This window comes from Pangasianodon hypophthalmus, chromosome 19, assembly GCF_027358585.1.
Source record: "Pangasianodon hypophthalmus isolate fPanHyp1 chromosome 19, fPanHyp1.pri, whole genome shotgun sequence".
NCBI lineage: Eukaryota > Metazoa > Chordata > Actinopteri > Siluriformes > Pangasiidae > Pangasianodon > Pangasianodon hypophthalmus.
The window spans coordinates 2,355,816-2,375,354 of NC_069728.1; the positions used below are offsets into that span (position 1 = coordinate 2,355,816).

The 19,539-nt window shown below is 39.4% G+C and overlaps 1 protein-coding gene across 1 annotated transcript in view; it reads right to left on the reverse strand.

Moving 5' to 3' along the window:
- Nucleotides 1-19,539, reverse strand: part of cnih3 (cornichon family AMPA receptor auxiliary protein 3) — a 37,178-nt gene that overhangs the window by 15,520 nt on the left and 2,119 nt on the right. The window contains exons 2-3 of the mRNA XM_026946947.3: nt 14,823-14,891; nt 6,895-6,942 (exon numbers count right to left, since the gene is read on the reverse strand). Of these exons, the coding sequence (XP_026802748.1) occupies nt 6,895-6,942; nt 14,823-14,891 (117 nt within the window). The remainder of the gene's footprint in view (nt 1-6,894; nt 6,943-14,822; nt 14,892-19,539) is intronic.

A 19,539-nucleotide genomic window follows, 5' to 3' on the forward strand; every position in this document is an offset into this window, starting at 1 on the left:
ACATGATTTTACTAACCTCTTTCCAAATTAGCAACACATCACTCTGCAGAGATTACTATCACTCTTTAAATGTAAACAGCAACGTGATTTACTCCAACATTAGAATGGTGCACTGTCCTAATATTTATTGGATTATTGCTCATGTTTTTATGGTGAGAGCAAAAAATACAATGCCGGACAGAAGGCCAGATTCAGAGATAAGAAAAGTCAGAGGCAATCTGAGGCAGTGGGCAAAGTCTCACAGAAACTGGGCAGTTAAGATTGGAAACATACCAGCTGACATTTTTCCAATTTTTATCTGTCCAGTTTGGAATGAGCCTGTGCCCACTGCAGCCTCAGATTCCTGTTCATGGCTGACAGGAGTGGGCTGTTGTAGCCCATGCGCGTCAAGGTTCGGCATGTTGTGCATTCCGAGATGCTTTTCTGCTCACCTCGGTTGCAAATAGTGGTTATTTGAGTCACCATAACCATCCTGTCAGCTTGACCATTGTCCTCTGGCCTCTCTCAACAACAAGGCATTTTTGCTCGCACAATTCTGTGTAATCTCTAGAGACTGATGAGTGTGAAAATCCCAAAAAATCAGCAGTATCTAAAATATTCAAACCAGCCTGTCTGCCACCAACAACCATGCCACGGCTGAAATCACGAGATCACATTTTCCCCCATTCTGATGTTTAATGCTTACATTCAGTTCAACTGAATTCAATTTTAATTGTATAGCGCTTTTAACAATGGACATTGACACAAAGCAGCTTTACAGAAATAAATACATTCAGGATATAAATTGCAAATGTATGAATTTATCCCTAATGAGCAAACCAGAGGCAAGGACTGCAGGAAAAACGATATGAGGAGACGATATGAGGAAGGAACCTTGAGAGGAACCAGACTAAAAAGTGAACCCATCCTCATCTGGGTGACACCAAATAGTGCGATTATAAATACATTAACTGAAGCTCTTGACTTGTGTCTGCAAGATTTTATGCATTGCTCTGCTGCGACATTATTGGCTGATTGGATAATTGCATAAATGTGCAGGTCTATAGGTATTCCCAATAAAGTGGCCACTGATTGTACATTCCCACTTGTGCATACACACTCCCTATCAGGTGGTTGCACAAGAGGTGTTTTGTGTTTCTGTTTCCATAAATAGTTAATCTTGCTGATGACTAACACATAAGATACACTAATTATTTTAAATTATCTTCACAAGTCATTTCCTCCAAAATAAAAAATTGGGTCAATCAGAAGTTTATTGCTAAGCAGAAAACTGAATATGAGACTTAAAAGAAGCTAATAACAGAGAAGGAGCTAATAATATTGGAACACCAGCAGCATCCGAGTCTTCTGCCTAGTGTGTTGTCTCTGAGCTCTGTGACAGGTTAATGGGTCCAGTGCTGCCTATCTGAACACTGCCTATTTCCTCTGAGCCGCAATGCTGCTATTTTTAAAGCAAACTGCCTTTTAAGGGAAAAGGTTGTGTTCGTTTTTAGTTTTTTTTCTGCAAGGAAAGAAGGTTGGCTGCAAGATATTTTGAAAATAAGCCTTAATGCGTAAATTTTAATGATCCTTCTTAAAGGTTTGGCAGCCTCATCAAACCTTATAAGCACCTATTTTCAACCAGACCTATATATGGTCATGGAAAAAAAAAGTACACCCTCCTTCAGTTCCATGTTTTTATTTATTGTGTGGTCCTCAGCAACTTCTTTATACAAACAAATAACCTCAGGTGACAACAAAAAACACAACAGATTTCAATACAGTCATTTTATCCCAAAATGTAAACCAACATTCAGAAACTTTTGAAAGGTTATAAGGCCATCTCCAAACAACAAAACATTCTACAGTGAGAAGGACTATTTACAAATGGAGAGCCTTCAATTCAGTTGGCAATCTTCCCAGGAGCGGGCATCTCAGTAAATTCAGTCCAAGTCCAGTTTACTGCTCGGAGATATAAAGAAAAACCCAAGAGCTGCATCCTGTGACCTACAGACCTCTGTAAGCACATTAAATGTTTATGCTCATGACACCACAATCAGAAAAACACTGAACAAGTATGGCTTTCAGGGAAGGGTGGCTAGGAAAAAGTCCATTCTCTCCAAAAATAATATGGAGCATAACTTAGGTTTGAAAAATTGCATCTGAACAAACCACAAAAGTTCTGGAACAATATCCTTTGGACTGATGAGACCAAGGTGGAGATGTTTGGTCATCATGCACAGTGCCATGTTTGGCAAAAACTAAACATAGCGTACCAGGATAAACTCCTCATACCAGCTGTCAAGCATGGTGGTGAGGGGGTGATGATTTGGGCTTGTTTTGCAACCACAGGACCTGGGAAACTTGAAGTAGATGAGACAACGATCAACACCACTTTATACCAGAATATTCTTGAGACAAATGTGAGGCTATCTGTCCAGCAGCTTAAGCTGGGTTGAAATTAGGTCATGCAAGAGGACAATGATCCCAAACACACCAGCAAATTGACATCAAGGTGTTGGAATCACCAAGTCAAAGTCCAGACCTCAACCCCATTGAGATGCTGTGGAGAGATCTTAAGAGAGCTCTGTATGTGAATGTCCTCAAACATCACAGAACTGAAGCAATGGTGTAAAGAGGAGTGGGCCAAAATTTCTCCAAACTGATGTGAGAGACTGATTGTGGTGGTGGGGGCGTGGTTGAGCGTCAGCTGGGGATGGAGAAGAGGCGGGTTGAACCGGCAGGTAATGCGTGATGATTCTCACCTGTGCCTTATTACCGGCAGTCTGAATGGCTTATTGTTTCTTTTTTCCTTTCAGTTGGTCCTGTATCCCGTGAGCGAAGAGAGACACAGCGCGAGACGGCTTGGCAGAACTTGCGAGACACACACAAACACATACACATGACAAGAAGCGTGAACTTGAATCTGATGGAGCGAAAGCCACAAGTTTTGTGTTGTTTTCTGTTGAGTTTTGAAAGTGTGCTGAAAAGCGCGGTCTGAATAAATGTGAGCTCGATGCTCAGTTAAGATTCCGTCTGTCTCCCGATTCTTTGTACACACCCTCATACACTGGGGTTCTACACTGATAAACTCCTACAGAAAACATTTACTTTAAGTTATTGTTGCTATCAGTGGTTCTACCTGTTACTGAATTATAGGGTGTACTTATTTTTCCGACCTGGTTTCTGAATGATGGTTTTCTTTTTGGAAAAACTGACTACATGTTGAAATCTGTTGTGTTTTTTAATTGTTACCTGATGTTATATGTTTGGTTATTGAAGTTGGTGAGGACCACACAATTGTTATTTAGGCTCTGATAAATAAAAACATAGAAGTAAAGGAGGGTGTACTTTCTTTTTCCCCTGACTGTATGTTTGGTTTTTTTTCAGCTACACAATTGGCTGTGTATTCATGAGATCATGCTCACCTACATTTGCCCCATTCTGGATAAAAAAAGGCAGGGCTTTATTCCTGGTCCCATGTCTTTGCATTATGCTATGAAGGCAAATGAATCTTCTGCTTTTGGGAATTAATAAAGATTTGTTTGTTGCTTCCTTATATTGTCTCTGGAAGAAATCATCAAAAATAGATTCAACTAGTAAGAGTAATCAGAGATAACGAAGACTGTTCATTTCACAGGTCGTGATTAATGCCAGTCTGATGTCTCTTCAGCCTGTACGCCAACATGTTTTATTCTTCACATACATCATCTCGAATACCATACATACACACATACCCCTGATAACTGGCTCTACTACAAATTGACATACATCCTTTTTTTGTATGTGTTGCTGAGGAACCTGATGACTGCAGACATGAGCTGCTTTCTGGAAATATTACATGAGCCCTGAATGAGCCCTAAATTATAACAACCGAATCTCTCAGCCGTGCAGGCTACACTGGCATAGTGCTCAAAAAGATCATGTTCATAGAAAGTATCTAATGGACCCTCACGTGTGGATTTCCTTCACAAATTGCCACCATCTCAAAAGAAGAAATAGTAATTCCAGTGCATTCAGCTTTTTACTGAAAATGAATTTATTTAAACAAAAATACACTAGAACAGAATTCAAAAACAGTCACTAAGCTTACAAATTCTGGTCTGTACACAACGTTGGATGTGTCTAGAGAACATTGTGTAGATGGACCTTTATAGTATGCTGCGAGGTCAATCGCCTGGGTCACAGATTTAGGTGATACAACCTTAGGCAGAACCCAGAGTTCGGCAATCAGTGCTGCCTTTGATCGCCTTCATATGGTTCACATTTCAAATGAGCATCCTGTATACAGAGAGGATAAAATAAATGAAGACATTAGTCTACACTGATGCCCAATTCATTCACACTGATATTATTGATGAAACATATTGATGAAAGCTGTTCTCATTCTCAATACTGGATGAGCACTGGAGATTGTGCTTTTTCTTTTTAGTATTATTTTCAAAAACTTAACCAAAATAAGTATTTTATTTTATTTTATGCACTAGATTTCTAAAGTGTATGCAGTGTGTTACTAGTTGTAAGGGAAAAAAAAATAAAGACTAAGCAAAAGTCAGAGGAGATGGCAGCAGACACCTCGGAAGCCACCTCAGCTCACATGTGCCCACAAACACACCAATACTGTTAGCATACTTTTATACAAAATGGCTTCACAACCTACACAGAGCAGCCATAACATTAAGACCACTGACAGGTGAAGTGAATAAAATTGATTATCTCGTTACAATGTCACCTATCAAGGGGTGGGATATAAAAACAGAATATAATGGTAGAATCACTAATACTCATACATTCAGACGACTGTTACCAAGTATATACACCTAATTTTTCTTTAAATTTCATCAGGCAGCATTTAGCTCAACAAGCTAACTATCAAGCGTAATCAACAAAAGGTTAACTAGCTGCTGGCTAACAAACTTTTTTAATACTAAAAATAATAGCTACTTCAGTTCCAATATATTATATTTAACATTCTACTGTTTCTATTGAATCACAACATTTGTTATTTATTTTAAAATCAATAAGAGTTCAGTGATACTTACCCCATGAGGGAAGTCCATCCTGTCGAATCGGTCCATTAAGGTCTCGCACGCTACGTTTTCAAATTCTTCACGCGCCTCTTCCGTGCGTCTCTTTCTCTTTTTCCTCTGGCTACATGACTGATTGGCCATCGCATTGCTTTCTACATACGGGTCACGTAAGCTTTATATGGAATGCCATTTTATTCGAAAATAAATAAATAAATATGATATAAACAATAAAATGAGTAAATGCAGCAATAAATATACACAGTAAATATATTGAAAAATAATTAAATAAATAACGAATACCGAAATCATAATTATGAACTATTATTATTAAAAGAGCATTATGAAAAAAATAACTTTTAAATAAAATAAAATAACAACCTGTTATAATGTAACAAATATGAACTTATAAGTGAGTAAGATAATAAAAATAAATACTTATTTCATTTTTACCGAATGATATTCCATAGTTTTTTTACCTTACATTTTGGCAAATCCTTATATAATGCGTAATATTGAGTATAATGCATAATATGGTGTGTTCTTCAGACCTTGCAGTCTTGTTCCAATCCAGTCTCATTTCTTGCAAGGCAGCTACACAATTTTACATGCAGAATAATTCAATGAATTAAATATGTATTTGGTCTGGTTAACTCTCAGATATTGATTGCGATCCATCCTGACCATGCCCTACTCCCTTCCAAGGCTCCGCCCTTCGCAGTGAGATGTCTGAATGGTCCCATCTGTAGGCTTGAAAGAATTAATGCACTTGATAGAATTTTTTTTTAAACCATATTTTGCCTTTTTTGCCCCGCACACGTATAAAATATTTCATCTGTTTTGGAAAATAAATGTCAATCTTCATAGCCACTAGGCACAGAGACATCAGGTGAACTGTGTTATTGACATTAATAAGACATGTATGTCGCCAATGAGTTTACAGTAATAAATGTATACTTATTTTGTATATAATTATAACTATTACATATTGCAGTAATACAAAATGCACCATAGTACAAAATTTTAATAGAAACAGAATGTTTCAGACAAAAGTCCTTCTGAGATGTATAACTCTGCAAATTTACAATAGCTACATTTATTTCTGATTACAATATTTACATTTATTTTCTCCCTGGATTCAACATCATCAATTAATGATTTTGACAGCCTCACATTGAACAGCATGGCACATGGACTAGGAGATGGAAAGCTCTCTATCAATCCTGTTTATGGCTGTCACAGCGCATATGACCTTTCCAATCACAAGCACTACACTACTGTGTTCTGAGTAAAACTTGCCAGTCACGCCATGCACACATTCAACTTTACAATTTTTTTAAAATATATTTTTGTTATCCCATCACATGCCTAAGCATGCCACTAGTTCATGATATTAGTGCTCCCAGACTAGGACACCCCTGTTGACCAGCCAGACAGACGAGCACAGCCGGCCTGGGGGACCTGCCAACGCCTGCTGACCTGCCAGCCAAACCAAGCTGGTCAAGCTGGGAGGAAAACTGGCCAACCTACTACAACCACCCTAACACCAGCTAGACCAGGCTGGGAGACCAGCTAAACCAGCAAACCATCTTAGGCTGGTCTAAGCTGTTTTTTCAAGCAGGGATTATAGGAAGAACCATTATAGCCACAACTGAACTAAGGGTTGCAGTAAGTAATGTAGGCATTGTTTGGGTAGTAAGCACCTAGTTTAACCTAGCTTAAAGCACCTAGAGGATCTAGTTTAACCACAATACATAAAATCATAACATCTGTTTTTGCTCATAGCTGGCGTGTCCATGTTTTATTGGATCCGTCTAATTAAACTTTAAGTAGACAGATATGGTATAACATAGTGTGTGCTTTGTTAAAAAAATTTTTTTTTTTTTACCTTTCGGAGCAGACAGCATATTCGCTCAATATTCCGAAGTCTTTCACGCTGTAGAGAGAAACAAAAGAACTGTTAAATCCTCCATAACGTTAATTTCAAAATACTGATCCCAAGATCAGTGTTTATACTATGATCTGGTAACCTTCTGTAAAAGGCTCTGTGTGTTTGCCTATAGTAACAGTAGACAACATTTACTAGTACTGTAGGACATTACAAAGTTTTGATTGAGTTATTGATCTTGAACAAAGAGCTCAAAAAGAAAACATATGAAGTAATCAAGGAATAATCATTGTGTCATCTTCTGTCCTCTAGTTCTTAGCCCCTGTCCGGTTTGGTTATTCCCTATTTGAGACAAGGGAAAGAAATCTACAGCAGAGTTTTGCTGTAGTGGGATCCTGTTAGCCTCCAGACAGGTATTCTCCACGCAAGTAAAGAACAGACAGACACAATAGTTTGCAGATTGTGATTGGTTTGATTTAGAAACAATGCTGAACCTGTTATATGAAAAGGGAAAGTGTGGTGTAGCGTTTTGTCACATTACGCCGCTACTTGGTGAAAAGTAGCTTGTTACTGTAAAAGCTACAATATTTTAAAAATAGTTGAAAGGAATGCTCCTGGGTTGTGGCAAACAGGAATTCCCCAGGAGTACCCAGATCTGGCTGCACCCAGAAACTCTTAACTCTACCCCTCCCATACTGCAGTCTCCTGAATACTAGCCTAGTTCCCTCATTTACTTCTGGTTTACTGCCTGGTTCATGTATATATATAAGCTCATGTATTCCTCTTTGACACTGCAAAGTCTTTCCGATCTGTGTTGACTGCCTTATTGTTTCCATGACTCCTGCTGTCACCTTTAATTCTTTCAACAAACCACACATACATGGATCCTAACTCTCGCTCTGAGTCTCCATTGTTACAGGTTACCAGTGCTGGCCAGGAGATAGAATCGCTCTACCCATGCTTTCTTCTGGCACACTTTCCTAATAGTTTGTTATTGACTCTAAATTAATATTAACCAAAACTAATAAATGGCAGCTAATACCTCTCATGACATAAACTAGATTGTATGCTTGCTAATTGTTAGCCATCACAAAACTGTTTGACTTTATGAATGCAAAATATAACTCATTCATTCATTCATTCATGCTCCTTCCACTTTAACTGGTGAGGGTTGCAGTGGCAAAACCGCCTCACCTGGCTTTTCTGAGAGGTAGTGGCTCTATTCCGAAGCTGTCCTGGATTGCTGAGCTCCTTACCCTAACATGGAGAGTAAGTCCAGCAACCCTACAGAGCAAACTCGTTTCTGCCTCCTGTACTGGGCACAATATTCTTTTGGTCACAACCCACAACTTGCAACCACAGGTGAGAATAAAGGCATAGATGAGTAACCATGTGTTCTAATAGGAGAGTTACCAACTGGGAAGGGTGAGGGTTAGCATGTGCTTCTTCTGACACCATCTCTTCTAACTGCTAATCATGTTCCATCACAGGGCAGCATAACACGGAGCAAAGCGCTATATGCCCTTTTCTGCATACATGGGGTCACAGATGCCCACAACTGGCTGGTTTCACTGTGATTGACAGGGGAGAGAGAGTATGCCATCCCTCCCACCCAAAGGGCATGCCCAATTTTGCTCTGTTTGACTCCTGGCATCTCAGGATTTGAAATTGCGATCTCCAGATGATATGGTGAAAGCTTTTCTGTTGTACCGCTTCAGAAGCCCAGCATCCATGTGTTTGAACAAAATGTTTCTATGGCTAGCACAAAAGTCTAATAACATTTCACCACTTGGGTTCAGATCTGGGAGGACATTTCTCCTCCAAAATATCTAAGTCATTCCCAACATGAGCATGAAGTGTTCCAATAGGACTATGGAGTCAGTAGGAGGTCCCCTCTGAAGCATTTGCTCCACCTACTCCAAGAAGGATTAAAACTGTGAACTGCCATTTAGTGGATGAACACATTCAGAAGTTTCCTCTAATCCCTTAATCCTCTCAGTTCATGTCTAATCAATTCAAACGTTAAAATGCAACTTTCTCACTTTTCACTATTTGGGGTAACCCATCCATCCATCTTCTGTACTGCTTATCCTACACAGGGTTGCAGGGAGCCTGGAGTCTATCCCAGGGAACTCGGGGCACAAGGCAGGGGACACCCTGGACGGGGTGCCAACCCATTGCAGGGCACAATCACACACACTACAGACAATCTGCAAATGCCAATCAGCCTACAATGCATGTTTTTGGACTGGGGGAGGAAACCAGACTACCCGGTGGAAACCCCTGAAGCACAGGGAGACATGCAAACTCCATGCACACAGGGCGGAGGCAGAACTCGCACCCCCAACCCTTGTGGTTCAAGGTAAACATGTTACACCAAGCTACCATGCCCTTTTTTGGGGTAACCAAATGTGAAAAGTTTAGATCTTTTCTTGTGGTTGATAACCATATAAAAGAGAAACATATTTCAGTTTAGGAAAGCCTGTAGTTTCCTATACATAGTAGAAAAGATGGTGTTGAGTTCCAAAATACCACCGTTCTATGGCAAAATGCCTTGCACTGCTCCAAACAAATGTTTTGTTTATTTGTATGTCACATTGTTGTTTTGTGCATTTTTCTTTATAAATCTACTTCCTCTATGGTGTATGATTAGCAGTTTTCTGGCATAACCTTTTATACCTGTCTAAAACCTCTAGGAATATCAATTGGACTGTAGTGTGGTGGCTGCTGGCAAAGGTAAAGGAAGTAGTATCTGCTTTTTAATCAATAATTTGGTGTGCAGATTTTGAAACAGTGCCTCACTATAAAATGCCATCTGTTTTATCTGCCCTGAGAATTCTCTTTAGTCCTGCACATCACTGTGTACATTTAGGTGGATGCTAATGCTAACAAGGCTCTAGACGAACTGCATGTCACTATTCACAACAAGAAAACCACTACCCAGAAGCACTCCAAGTGATAACCGAGGACAACCACTGCAACCTAAAAAAGGTACTGCCAGAAATTTTCCATGTAACTTGCCCAACTAGAGGCGACAGAACCTGGTATCACTGCTACCCCATGATCATAGGGGCATACAGATCTGTTCATCAACCTCGTTTTGGCAAATCTGACCATTTGTCTTTAATTCTGCTTCCTGCTTAAAGCAGAAATTTACACAATATAAGCTCCTGGCCCTGGCAGAATACTGCTCTGTGTTTTGAAGACATGCTCAAATCAGCTGACACAAGTCTTTAAGGACATTTTTACTCTCTCATACTCTGCATGCACAGTGCCTTAATGCTTCCAGAAAACAACAATTGTGCACCTGCCTAAACTGAAAATGACAGTCTCCAACCTTAATGACTATCGATCCATCGCTCTCACCTGTTGTTATGAAGTGCCTAGGAAAGCTAATCAGGTCATTTATCCTCACCATACCCCAACACTCTCGACCCATTTCAATTTGTTTACCGCCTCAATCTCTCAGCAATGACACTCACTTGCTCTGCGCTCAACCCTGACACATCTGGACAAGAAAAGCACGTGTGTCATAATGCTTTTTATTTACTTTTTATTTACTACAATTCTGTTAAATGCTGAACTGTATCATCTAAACTACCATTAACCTTAAGTAGCCTGGGCAGCTCCATTTCCAAATCGGTATTGGACTTTTTGTCTAACAGACCCCAGTCAGTAAGGTTTGGCAACAAGACATCATCCACACTGGCAGTAAGCAGGGGAATGCTGCCTCAGCCCCCTGCTGTACATTCTGTTAATCCATGACTGTTGACAGATACAGTGTCAACAATATCATCAAGTTTGGAGACAACACAAGGAGTCTGCCTAGAGAAGGAAGATTCTAGACTTGTCCATCTAGTGCCAAAACACCAACCTGGCTCTGTAATTCTGTGAGTTTAACTGTGAGCTCATACTCCTGTCAACATCAATGGTTCACCTGTGGCAATTCTCAGGAGCTTTAGATATCAGACTCCATACTTTTACCCCCTAAACACCGGCAGCATCCTCAAAAAGGCATAGCAGTATCTGTCCTTTCTTAAAAAACTAAAGACACAACCATGGTCAACTTTGCACAATAGAGAGTGTCCTCACTGGGTACATCACAGTGTGGTTTGGCAGTCTGAGCATGACCTAAAACTCCTTCACAGGACTGGAAGAACTGCATTAAAAATCATCAGCACAGATCTCACACAAGTCCAGGAGATTTACTTACCCAGGTGCAGGACAAGAGCCCAGTCTATAATTATGGACTCCTCTCACCCAGCTCATGCCTTGTTCCCCCCAAATTAAACACCTCAGTAGCATTACAAAACAGCGTTTCTGTCTGCAGAACTGCTGCTCACTGGACATTGTTTTGTTTTTCTTACCATTCCGTGTAAACTCTAGAGACTGTTATGTGTGAAAATCCCAGAAGATCAGCAGTTTCTGAAATACCAGCCTGTCTGGCACGAACGATCATGATATAGACAAAGTCACTGAAATCGCATTTTTTCCCCTATTCTGATGACTGCATGATTTTATGCGTTGCTCTGCTGCCATATGATTGGCTGTTGGAGAACTGCATGAAAGAGCAGGTGTACAGGTGTTCCTATTAAAGTGGCCAGGGGGTGCTGCTGGTCATCACAGCATAACAATTTATTAAACTAGGGTGGATTAAACTAAGGGCACCTAGAGTGGCAATGTCTTATAATGTACGCAAAACACTGTACTCTCCCACGGCAAATATCCACTTATCAACACGTTAGCCTTGTCAGATGAGTTTGTGACATGCCATCCCTAATCCTCATTATGGTTTGTTCCAGTTGGGAAGTGACTATATGACAATGGAATTGAGTCCTTCAGTACAGTTTAGTGCTATCTTTATTGTTTTTGAGAATATAAGTTTAAGTCAACCCAAACATTTGTGCAGTTAAACCCGGTTGGTTCCTGAAAACTATGAGAATTATTGTCAACTGGATGGTTCAGGTTCTTGAGTTATGCCTGCTAAAATAACAGCTATTAGCCAGTATTTTCCCTGGTGCATTCATGGTTTTTTAAAATGCCAGCACAGCATTATGCAAGATGCCATGCATAAGCTCGTACTGGAAATTAGCAAGGTTTAGCAGAGCACATTATTCTGAACGATGTCATGAAAGCACACTGTGATGAATAATTTAACCATAAATTTATACTGCATACATCTGATTATACTTATTGTTTTATTATACTTTATGTACTCCTTTTAACTCAAATTTATTTCTGGAGACCGAAAAAATGCATTTTAAAGTCTGCACAATGTTACACATTTTAACATGCATCAGTACATTGCTGTATAGTACAGCTTGGCTCAATTAAGTATTAATAATATGAACAGACTAATACAATCAATATTCTCAAGGCTGCAAATGCAAAAGTATTTCTCTGAAAAACTGAGTGAAATTAGCCTAGTGAAGGAAAATGGTAATGTAGTCACATAGAAATCAAGCAAGTTTAAATCAAGCATAGCTTTAGAAAAACATTCAGATGTTAAAAGCTGTATTTTGAAAATCAGTATTTTCCAGCTGTTTGATAACTTGGCAGTATGACCTAATCAATTTTAATTAAACCACCAAATTGAGACTGACAAAAAAATAGTTTTTTTTTTTTTTTTTTGCTTGCTTGTTTGATTTTTTGTTTTTTTAGTTTAATTTATTTAAAGAAGTTCTAAGAAAGTTGGCCCTGCTCTAAAGGTGTGATGAATTGGATTTGTCAGTCACTGAGTTTCTAGCCAGGGAAAGATGAAGTTCAGACAGCTGGTTGCTGTATTATTCATATAGCGCTGCAGATGACAAAAACGTTCTCAAGTTCAGGGGCAGCAAACATATCGGACTGCTCCCGCAGATCAGAGAGGCCATTTTAATATGATTTTCTAACATTATGCACATATTACAAGTGGAAAGATATGACACATTAAATGTATGATAACCATAAAACCTAATAGTAAGGTTATATTATGGTATTGGCATAGGAAGTACAACAATAAATGTTATATATCATACAGCACTAGTGTAGAACACAATGTGTTTAAAACTGAAAAAAAAATGGCTTTGTGATTTCAGTAGTATCAAATAATATAAAACAGTGAAGATGCTACTATCTTAACTACAGGAAATTAATATGCTGATTAAAACTAAGAACCTATTTAAGGCCACAAATAATGGTGGGGTAGCGTCTTATTTTTTGTTATTGTTGTGGATTACCTAGCTGGTTAAGCTAAGAGGGGTTTTCTTTCAGCTGCTCCCGTTTTGGACTGCCACAGCAGATCATAGGTCTGCATATTTGATTTGGCACAGTTTTTATGCCGGATGTCCTTCCTTACGCAACCCTCCTCAGTTTTATCTGGGCTTGGGACTGGCACTGTGAGTGTAGTGTCGTGTGCAACCCCAGTGGCTAGGGCTGGTTCCCTGGCCGGGAGAGCGCCGAGGCCTAACCACTAGTCCTCCACCCTATTATTATTAGGGGGCCAAGCACCAGAGGTGCATAGGCACCCTATTTTTATTCTGTTTCATTATTATTATTCTGTTTTCTTCTTTCTCTTCCTCTTCTGGCTAGGGTGTTTATGGCAGCCCATAGAACCGTCTGGTAAAAAGTTGCGAATTTTGGCACACTGATTGTTGAGGGTCTAAGGAATATTCTGTCCAAATTTGGGCCAAGTGCTGCCAACGCTCTAGCGCCACCATGGGGTCAAATTTGGGCCTAAGTTGGAAGTACATTTATGGTCATAACTTTTGAGCCATGTGTCCAAAATTTAAATGCCAGGCATCACTCTTCTCTGGGTCAAGACGAGTTCTTGAGGCACCCTGTGACGTCGATTTCTGCCTAATTAGATTTTCCACCATCTTGGATTTTGTCAAAAACAGTTTTTTCACTACTCTTCCTACATATTTTGTCCCATCATCACCAAATTTGGTACACAACATCTTCGGAGTAAGCCTCACAGAAGTTATCAAAAGAATTTTGAATAGTCCAAAGGGTTTGCTGGTAAATCTGATGGCAGAGCCGCCAAACAGAAGTGAGGCTGTATCTCAGCAATGACTTTGTGCACTGACACAAAACTTGGTAGGCATCTTCAGGACCTGAGTCTATGCAACAAATTTCATGAAAGAAGTAACAAAAATTACAATAACATACCAAAAATGATTAATAACTGCCATTTTTCCTACTCCTCCTCCAAATTTTGTCCAATCTTCACCACATTTGGCTCACATCATCTTGACACCTGTCTAAACAATGCTGCAGCAGCAATGCCACCCTGATGAAATTTGTTCTTCTAGACTTTTCCTCCTACAGTCAGAGAATTCCAGCACTGTCCGTGGTCAAAACATACACATCATGATTGAAACTACAAATCACTCTTGAATCACTTTGTCTAAAGTTATGGCTCTGCTTTCCTGTGATTGCTTAGGCAACAAGTGTAGTGCGACTGTGAATGTATGGCTCACCAAGTCTGGGCGCTTGGCCCTCGAAAATGCTGCTTGCAGCTATTATTATTATTATTATTATTATTATTATTATTATTTTAGAGTTAAGTAGTTAAGTAAAGTTAATTTAATGATAGTGGTTTACAAATAGAAAAACAAAATCTCTTTGTTATGGCATGTACCTTTTTATTTTGTGCATTAAATTAGCTGCACAATAAAATTAAACAGTTGAATTAACTTAGTTTGACAGTAGTTTCAATGCAGTTTGCTACTTTTTCTTAGTAGCTTATAGTGTAGCTAGCTACTTTATCAAATGGGTAGCTACTTAGCTACTTTAAATTCAGTGCAAAGTACAGTAGCTTCTCCAACACTGTGAAAATATTATTTTATTATTATCCTCACACACACACACACACACACTTCATTTGTATGGAGGAGCAGAGCAAGACAAGCAATATCACCATCATTAAGTCCATAAAATGTACTTACTGCATGGAATGGATTGCCCTGATCAATTGGGACTTTGAAGTCCGCATGCAGCTCATCAAAGGCTGTTATCTAAAAACAGCAGAGAAAAGAACAAGAAAAAGGTTGTTAGAAAAATTTTCCAAACATCTGAATGAAGAAATAGTGTGATCTCTGTGACTTTAACTGTGGCATGGTTGTTGGTGCCAGATGGGCTGGTTCTCCTGGGATTTTCACATAAAACATTCTCTAGAGTTTACACAGAATGGTGTGAAAAATAAAAAACATCCTGTGAGTGGAGGGTCTGCAGGCTGAAACACCTTACTGATGAGAGAGATCAGAGGAGAATGAGCAGATTCCAGAGCTGATGCACAACATATCAAAACCTTGAGGTGGATGAGCTACAACAGCAGAAGCCCACATCAGGTTCCACTCCTGTCAGTCAAGAGCAAGAATCTGAGGCTATCATGAGCACAGACTCACAGAATCTTGACAGTTGAAGACTGGAAAAAGACCAGCGCAACCTGTCCACCGCAAGTTTCAATGTTTTGTGCATGCTGAGATGCTTTTCTGCTCACCACAGTTGTAAAGAGTGACTATCCGAGTTAATATACCTTTGTGACAGCACAAACCAATCTGGCCATTTTCCACTGACGTCTCTTAACAACAAGGCATTTCCACCCACAGAGCTGTTGCTGTCTCACTCAATGCTGTAAACTCTAGAGACCGCTGTGTGTGAAAATCCCAGGAGATCAGTAGTTTCTGAAATACTCAAACCAGCCCATGTGGCACCAACAACTATGCCATGGTTAAAGTCACAGAGATCACACTTTTTCCCCATTCTGATGGTTGATGTGAAAATTAACTGAAGCTCTTGATCTGTATCTGCATGATTTTTTTGCATTGTGCTGCTGCCACTTGATTGAATGATTGGATAACTGCATAAATGGGTAATTATATATATAATACATTTTTATATATACATACACATATATATATATATATATATATATATATATATATATATATACACACATACACACACACATACATACATACACATACACGTGGCAGATTATAAGGTAAATCTCATAGTTTCAATATTTGTTGTGAATTCCTGAACTTTTTTCCCCTCTTCCCAACCTCTTGTATTTCAGGATGGCTAGCTGTTTGTTCCATCCAGCTGAGATGGAGTTGGATGATAGATATGATGAATGCCCAATAGATTTGGGTCCAGAGTTTCTTGACAAGTACTTACAGAGCTTTGCCCCAACTGCAGCAGAACACTGACAGAGACGTGCGACGCTTGCAGGCTATGAGAATACTGCTGACATTACCTTCCTCTGACAATACGTGGTCACAGCAGGGAGTAGAGCAAACAGCAGATATGCCTGCTGAGCCCTCTAAGAAGAATAAGCCACCTAAATAAAAGTATATACCTTTGCTGATTTGTGGCAGCTGGAACAGAATGAGCAGAAGGTTTTGTTGCCGGGAAAGCGAGGAGAATGCATCTTATTGGTTGTGTTTTGAAACGGTTAGCGTAAACTGGGTCAAAGTTGAATGGAAGCGAACTTTGAGCTCAGGGTCAAGGCCTGAAATCCAAGCAGTTACTTTGAGTTACCTTAAAACTCCTCCAATGCCAGGGTGTGTATGTACTCCCTTATCTGGACATTTGACTGTTGTGTGGACAATCCTAACAGCAGGTGATGAGCCAAACAAAGTGCTTGATATGAGCATTAACCTACCATCAAGAAAAATATAGCTGCTCTGACCAGCAATCAGCTACTAAAACACAGGCCAAGAGATGGTCTTCCGACTGGATCAGTTGGATCAGGTGGGCCTGTGTTTTGGCAGCTGGTAGCTCGTCAGACCAAGCTGGATTTTCCAGAGGGTAGGATTAAAAATTCAATCACAAAAAAGTCACTTGATTCCTTTGCCAATTGTGCCATTTCTGTGGCATGAGGCCTTAAATCACATAGCATGCAAGCCTTCTGGTTGGGAAAACAGAGCTATCTTATTTTTGCATACAGTCATGCAATTTCAAGTGGCCACACATTGCACATGTGCCGACTTTCTATGTCTAACTGGGATACTAATAATCCAGTAGTCGTATTTAGTGTTTCAGTGTTAGCTGAATGCTCAGCGCCTGTTAGCCATATCACAAAGGCATGTATTTCTAGTAGTGACAAGTGCATGCACCCTGAGGTGTTGGTCCAGTGCATGTTTCCCTTTTGGGACATGCCCTTACATTAGGTGTTTCCCTGTAAAGAGGGAAACTGTAGTGACAGGTGCCTCCTTGTTTTGGCATCATATCAATGTCTTTAAAATGAACGTTGTGTGTCTAATGCTGCAAAATCTTCAGGGGGTCATACATACTAGTGAAGACTGACAACACCACGATGGTGTTTTACAGCAATCATCAAGGGGGCATAAAACTGCAAGCAATGATGAGGTGGACAAGCAAGCTCTATAAGTAGGCAAACGCAGACCTTCTGTCTCACCAGGTGCCTTCCTGCCAAGCTGACAGATAGCAGAAGTCTTACAGCAGTCCTGTGCTCAGGAATTGGCAAAGTCAGTTCAGCTATTCAGGGCAAGGATGTGTTGGCACACAATTGGCCAGATCTAGAGCTGTGTACTTTCCAACAAGGGATCACTATGACACAGACTTTAAAATTATATATCTGACCTCTGGGGAGTGATCTCAACACCGAGTAATTCCAGTCCTCGATAAATCAACACTATTATTGCTAGCAGGATGTGTGGCCTATCCTTGTGATGACTTTTACAGCTTCTACAAGATCCAGAGGAAATGTAAGGAAGGAAAACAGAAGATTATGTGCATCACTGAGGTTCTGTGACTGCACTGTGAGTGCACTGCAAGGCCACTTGGGTCACTAAGGTTGGGACCTTTTATAAGCTACCCACATGGGATCACAGCCACAGTCATGAGACTGATGACTTTGATATTTGTGCTCGGCAAGGCGCTGATGGATAGCATCCACTAGTTACAAAGAAAACCACTCTGGCGTTCCTTCTCTTCACTGTAGTACCACAGTTACATACCTAACCATTTTCTCTAATTTCGGCCCCGTATGTATTTTTTGTATATTTTAATAATATATGTGTAATAGTTTTTCATATTTTTTAAATATTGTGAAAGAGTTAGAGTCAAATGATGCACCGCACTTGGAAATAACCTTGGATTTTGTTATTTGTTTTTTTTTTTTTTTTGTTATACTGTTATATGAGATGGTGTTACAGCTGTATATCGTCACATATCTACCTCACGTATCCATGCATCACCTCCATTCTTTAGTAGGTATATAGTAAACCTTAACTGAAGGAGATAAAACAACAATGATTTTTAATTATAAATTATTAAATTATAAATAATTGATTTTAAATTATAAAATTTATGGTTCATACAGTTTTCCATAATATTCTGTATAAATTTGCTTACTTGTGCATGCCTGTGCTATGGAATACAGAATAAAACAGGCTTTCCCTCTATGAATATGTCCCTTAAAATTCAGACCATATCCTGAATTATTCATGATTGCCCATTCGATAATAATTGCATACAAATCCATATTTCAAAAAGTAAATGTTCTCTGATGCAGAAAACACAAGTGGCACATAAATAATTGAACAGCTCTCTTTAAATGTTAACAAAGGCTGAAACACACTTGAACTGGGTCAGTTTCCTCACTCTGTTCATGCAAAGTGTAATCAATAATTTGATTAAAATCTTAATTAATACTTCAATTAGACCCTTTTCAATGCTGTCTCAGCATGAAAAACATTAACACATTAGCCCTAAAATGCACGAAAGGCATGAAAAAAATGGTAGAAAACACATGCAAAAAAGTAATATTGCGCAATGTAGCAAATACAACCATTGTCTATGTTCTTGATAACATTTTTTTTAAATTTAAGGCTTTAAAAAACTTTTTAAAAAGGGCATATGGAGAATGCCTAACTAATTGTTATATTTTATATTGCTATATTAATGTATCTTTGACTTGGGTTGCTTTTATTATTATTATTACTGATAAAATCTTCTACTGAAAATGCACTAGAAGAAAAGTAAAGCTAATTTGGGAACACTCATTATAACATGCGGATGTGCAGTTTTATCTGCTAAGAAAGCCGTATCTGTTCTGTCTAAGCTTGAGGACAACAACATGACAAACAGGTTGCTCGCTCTCCGCAACTCGACAATAAAACGTACTGCCTCAGCAAAACGCCTCCCTCAGATTGCGCTGATGTGCGTCCTCAGAAACAATAAAACTAATACGCATACGTGGGACAGGAGGGTTCTTGACAAGACACTGACCCACATAATGCATTAGCTATTGTGCGTTAATTTATATGATTTTGCAAAAGGTAGTATACACACACTGACACTATTAGGTTTCCCTAACACACACTTACATGTAATGGCCATTTTATCAGGTACACCTACCATATAGGTTACCCTGTAGGTGTGTACTGACTGTAGCCCTTCTGCTGCTGTGCACAATGTGTCAACAACCTGTGAAAAGGAACCACCTTAGGACCCGTGCTGACTATTCTCTGCACAGGAGTGATACCAATATCGCGGTGATAGGGCTGTGTGTGGTGCTGGTATGCCTGTGTGGTATAGATGTTACTGTCCCCCCGAAACAACACCCCGCCCCCAAACCCTGCATATGACTGGCTACTTCAAAGACGCAAAACACAAATTCGGAAAATGATTGGG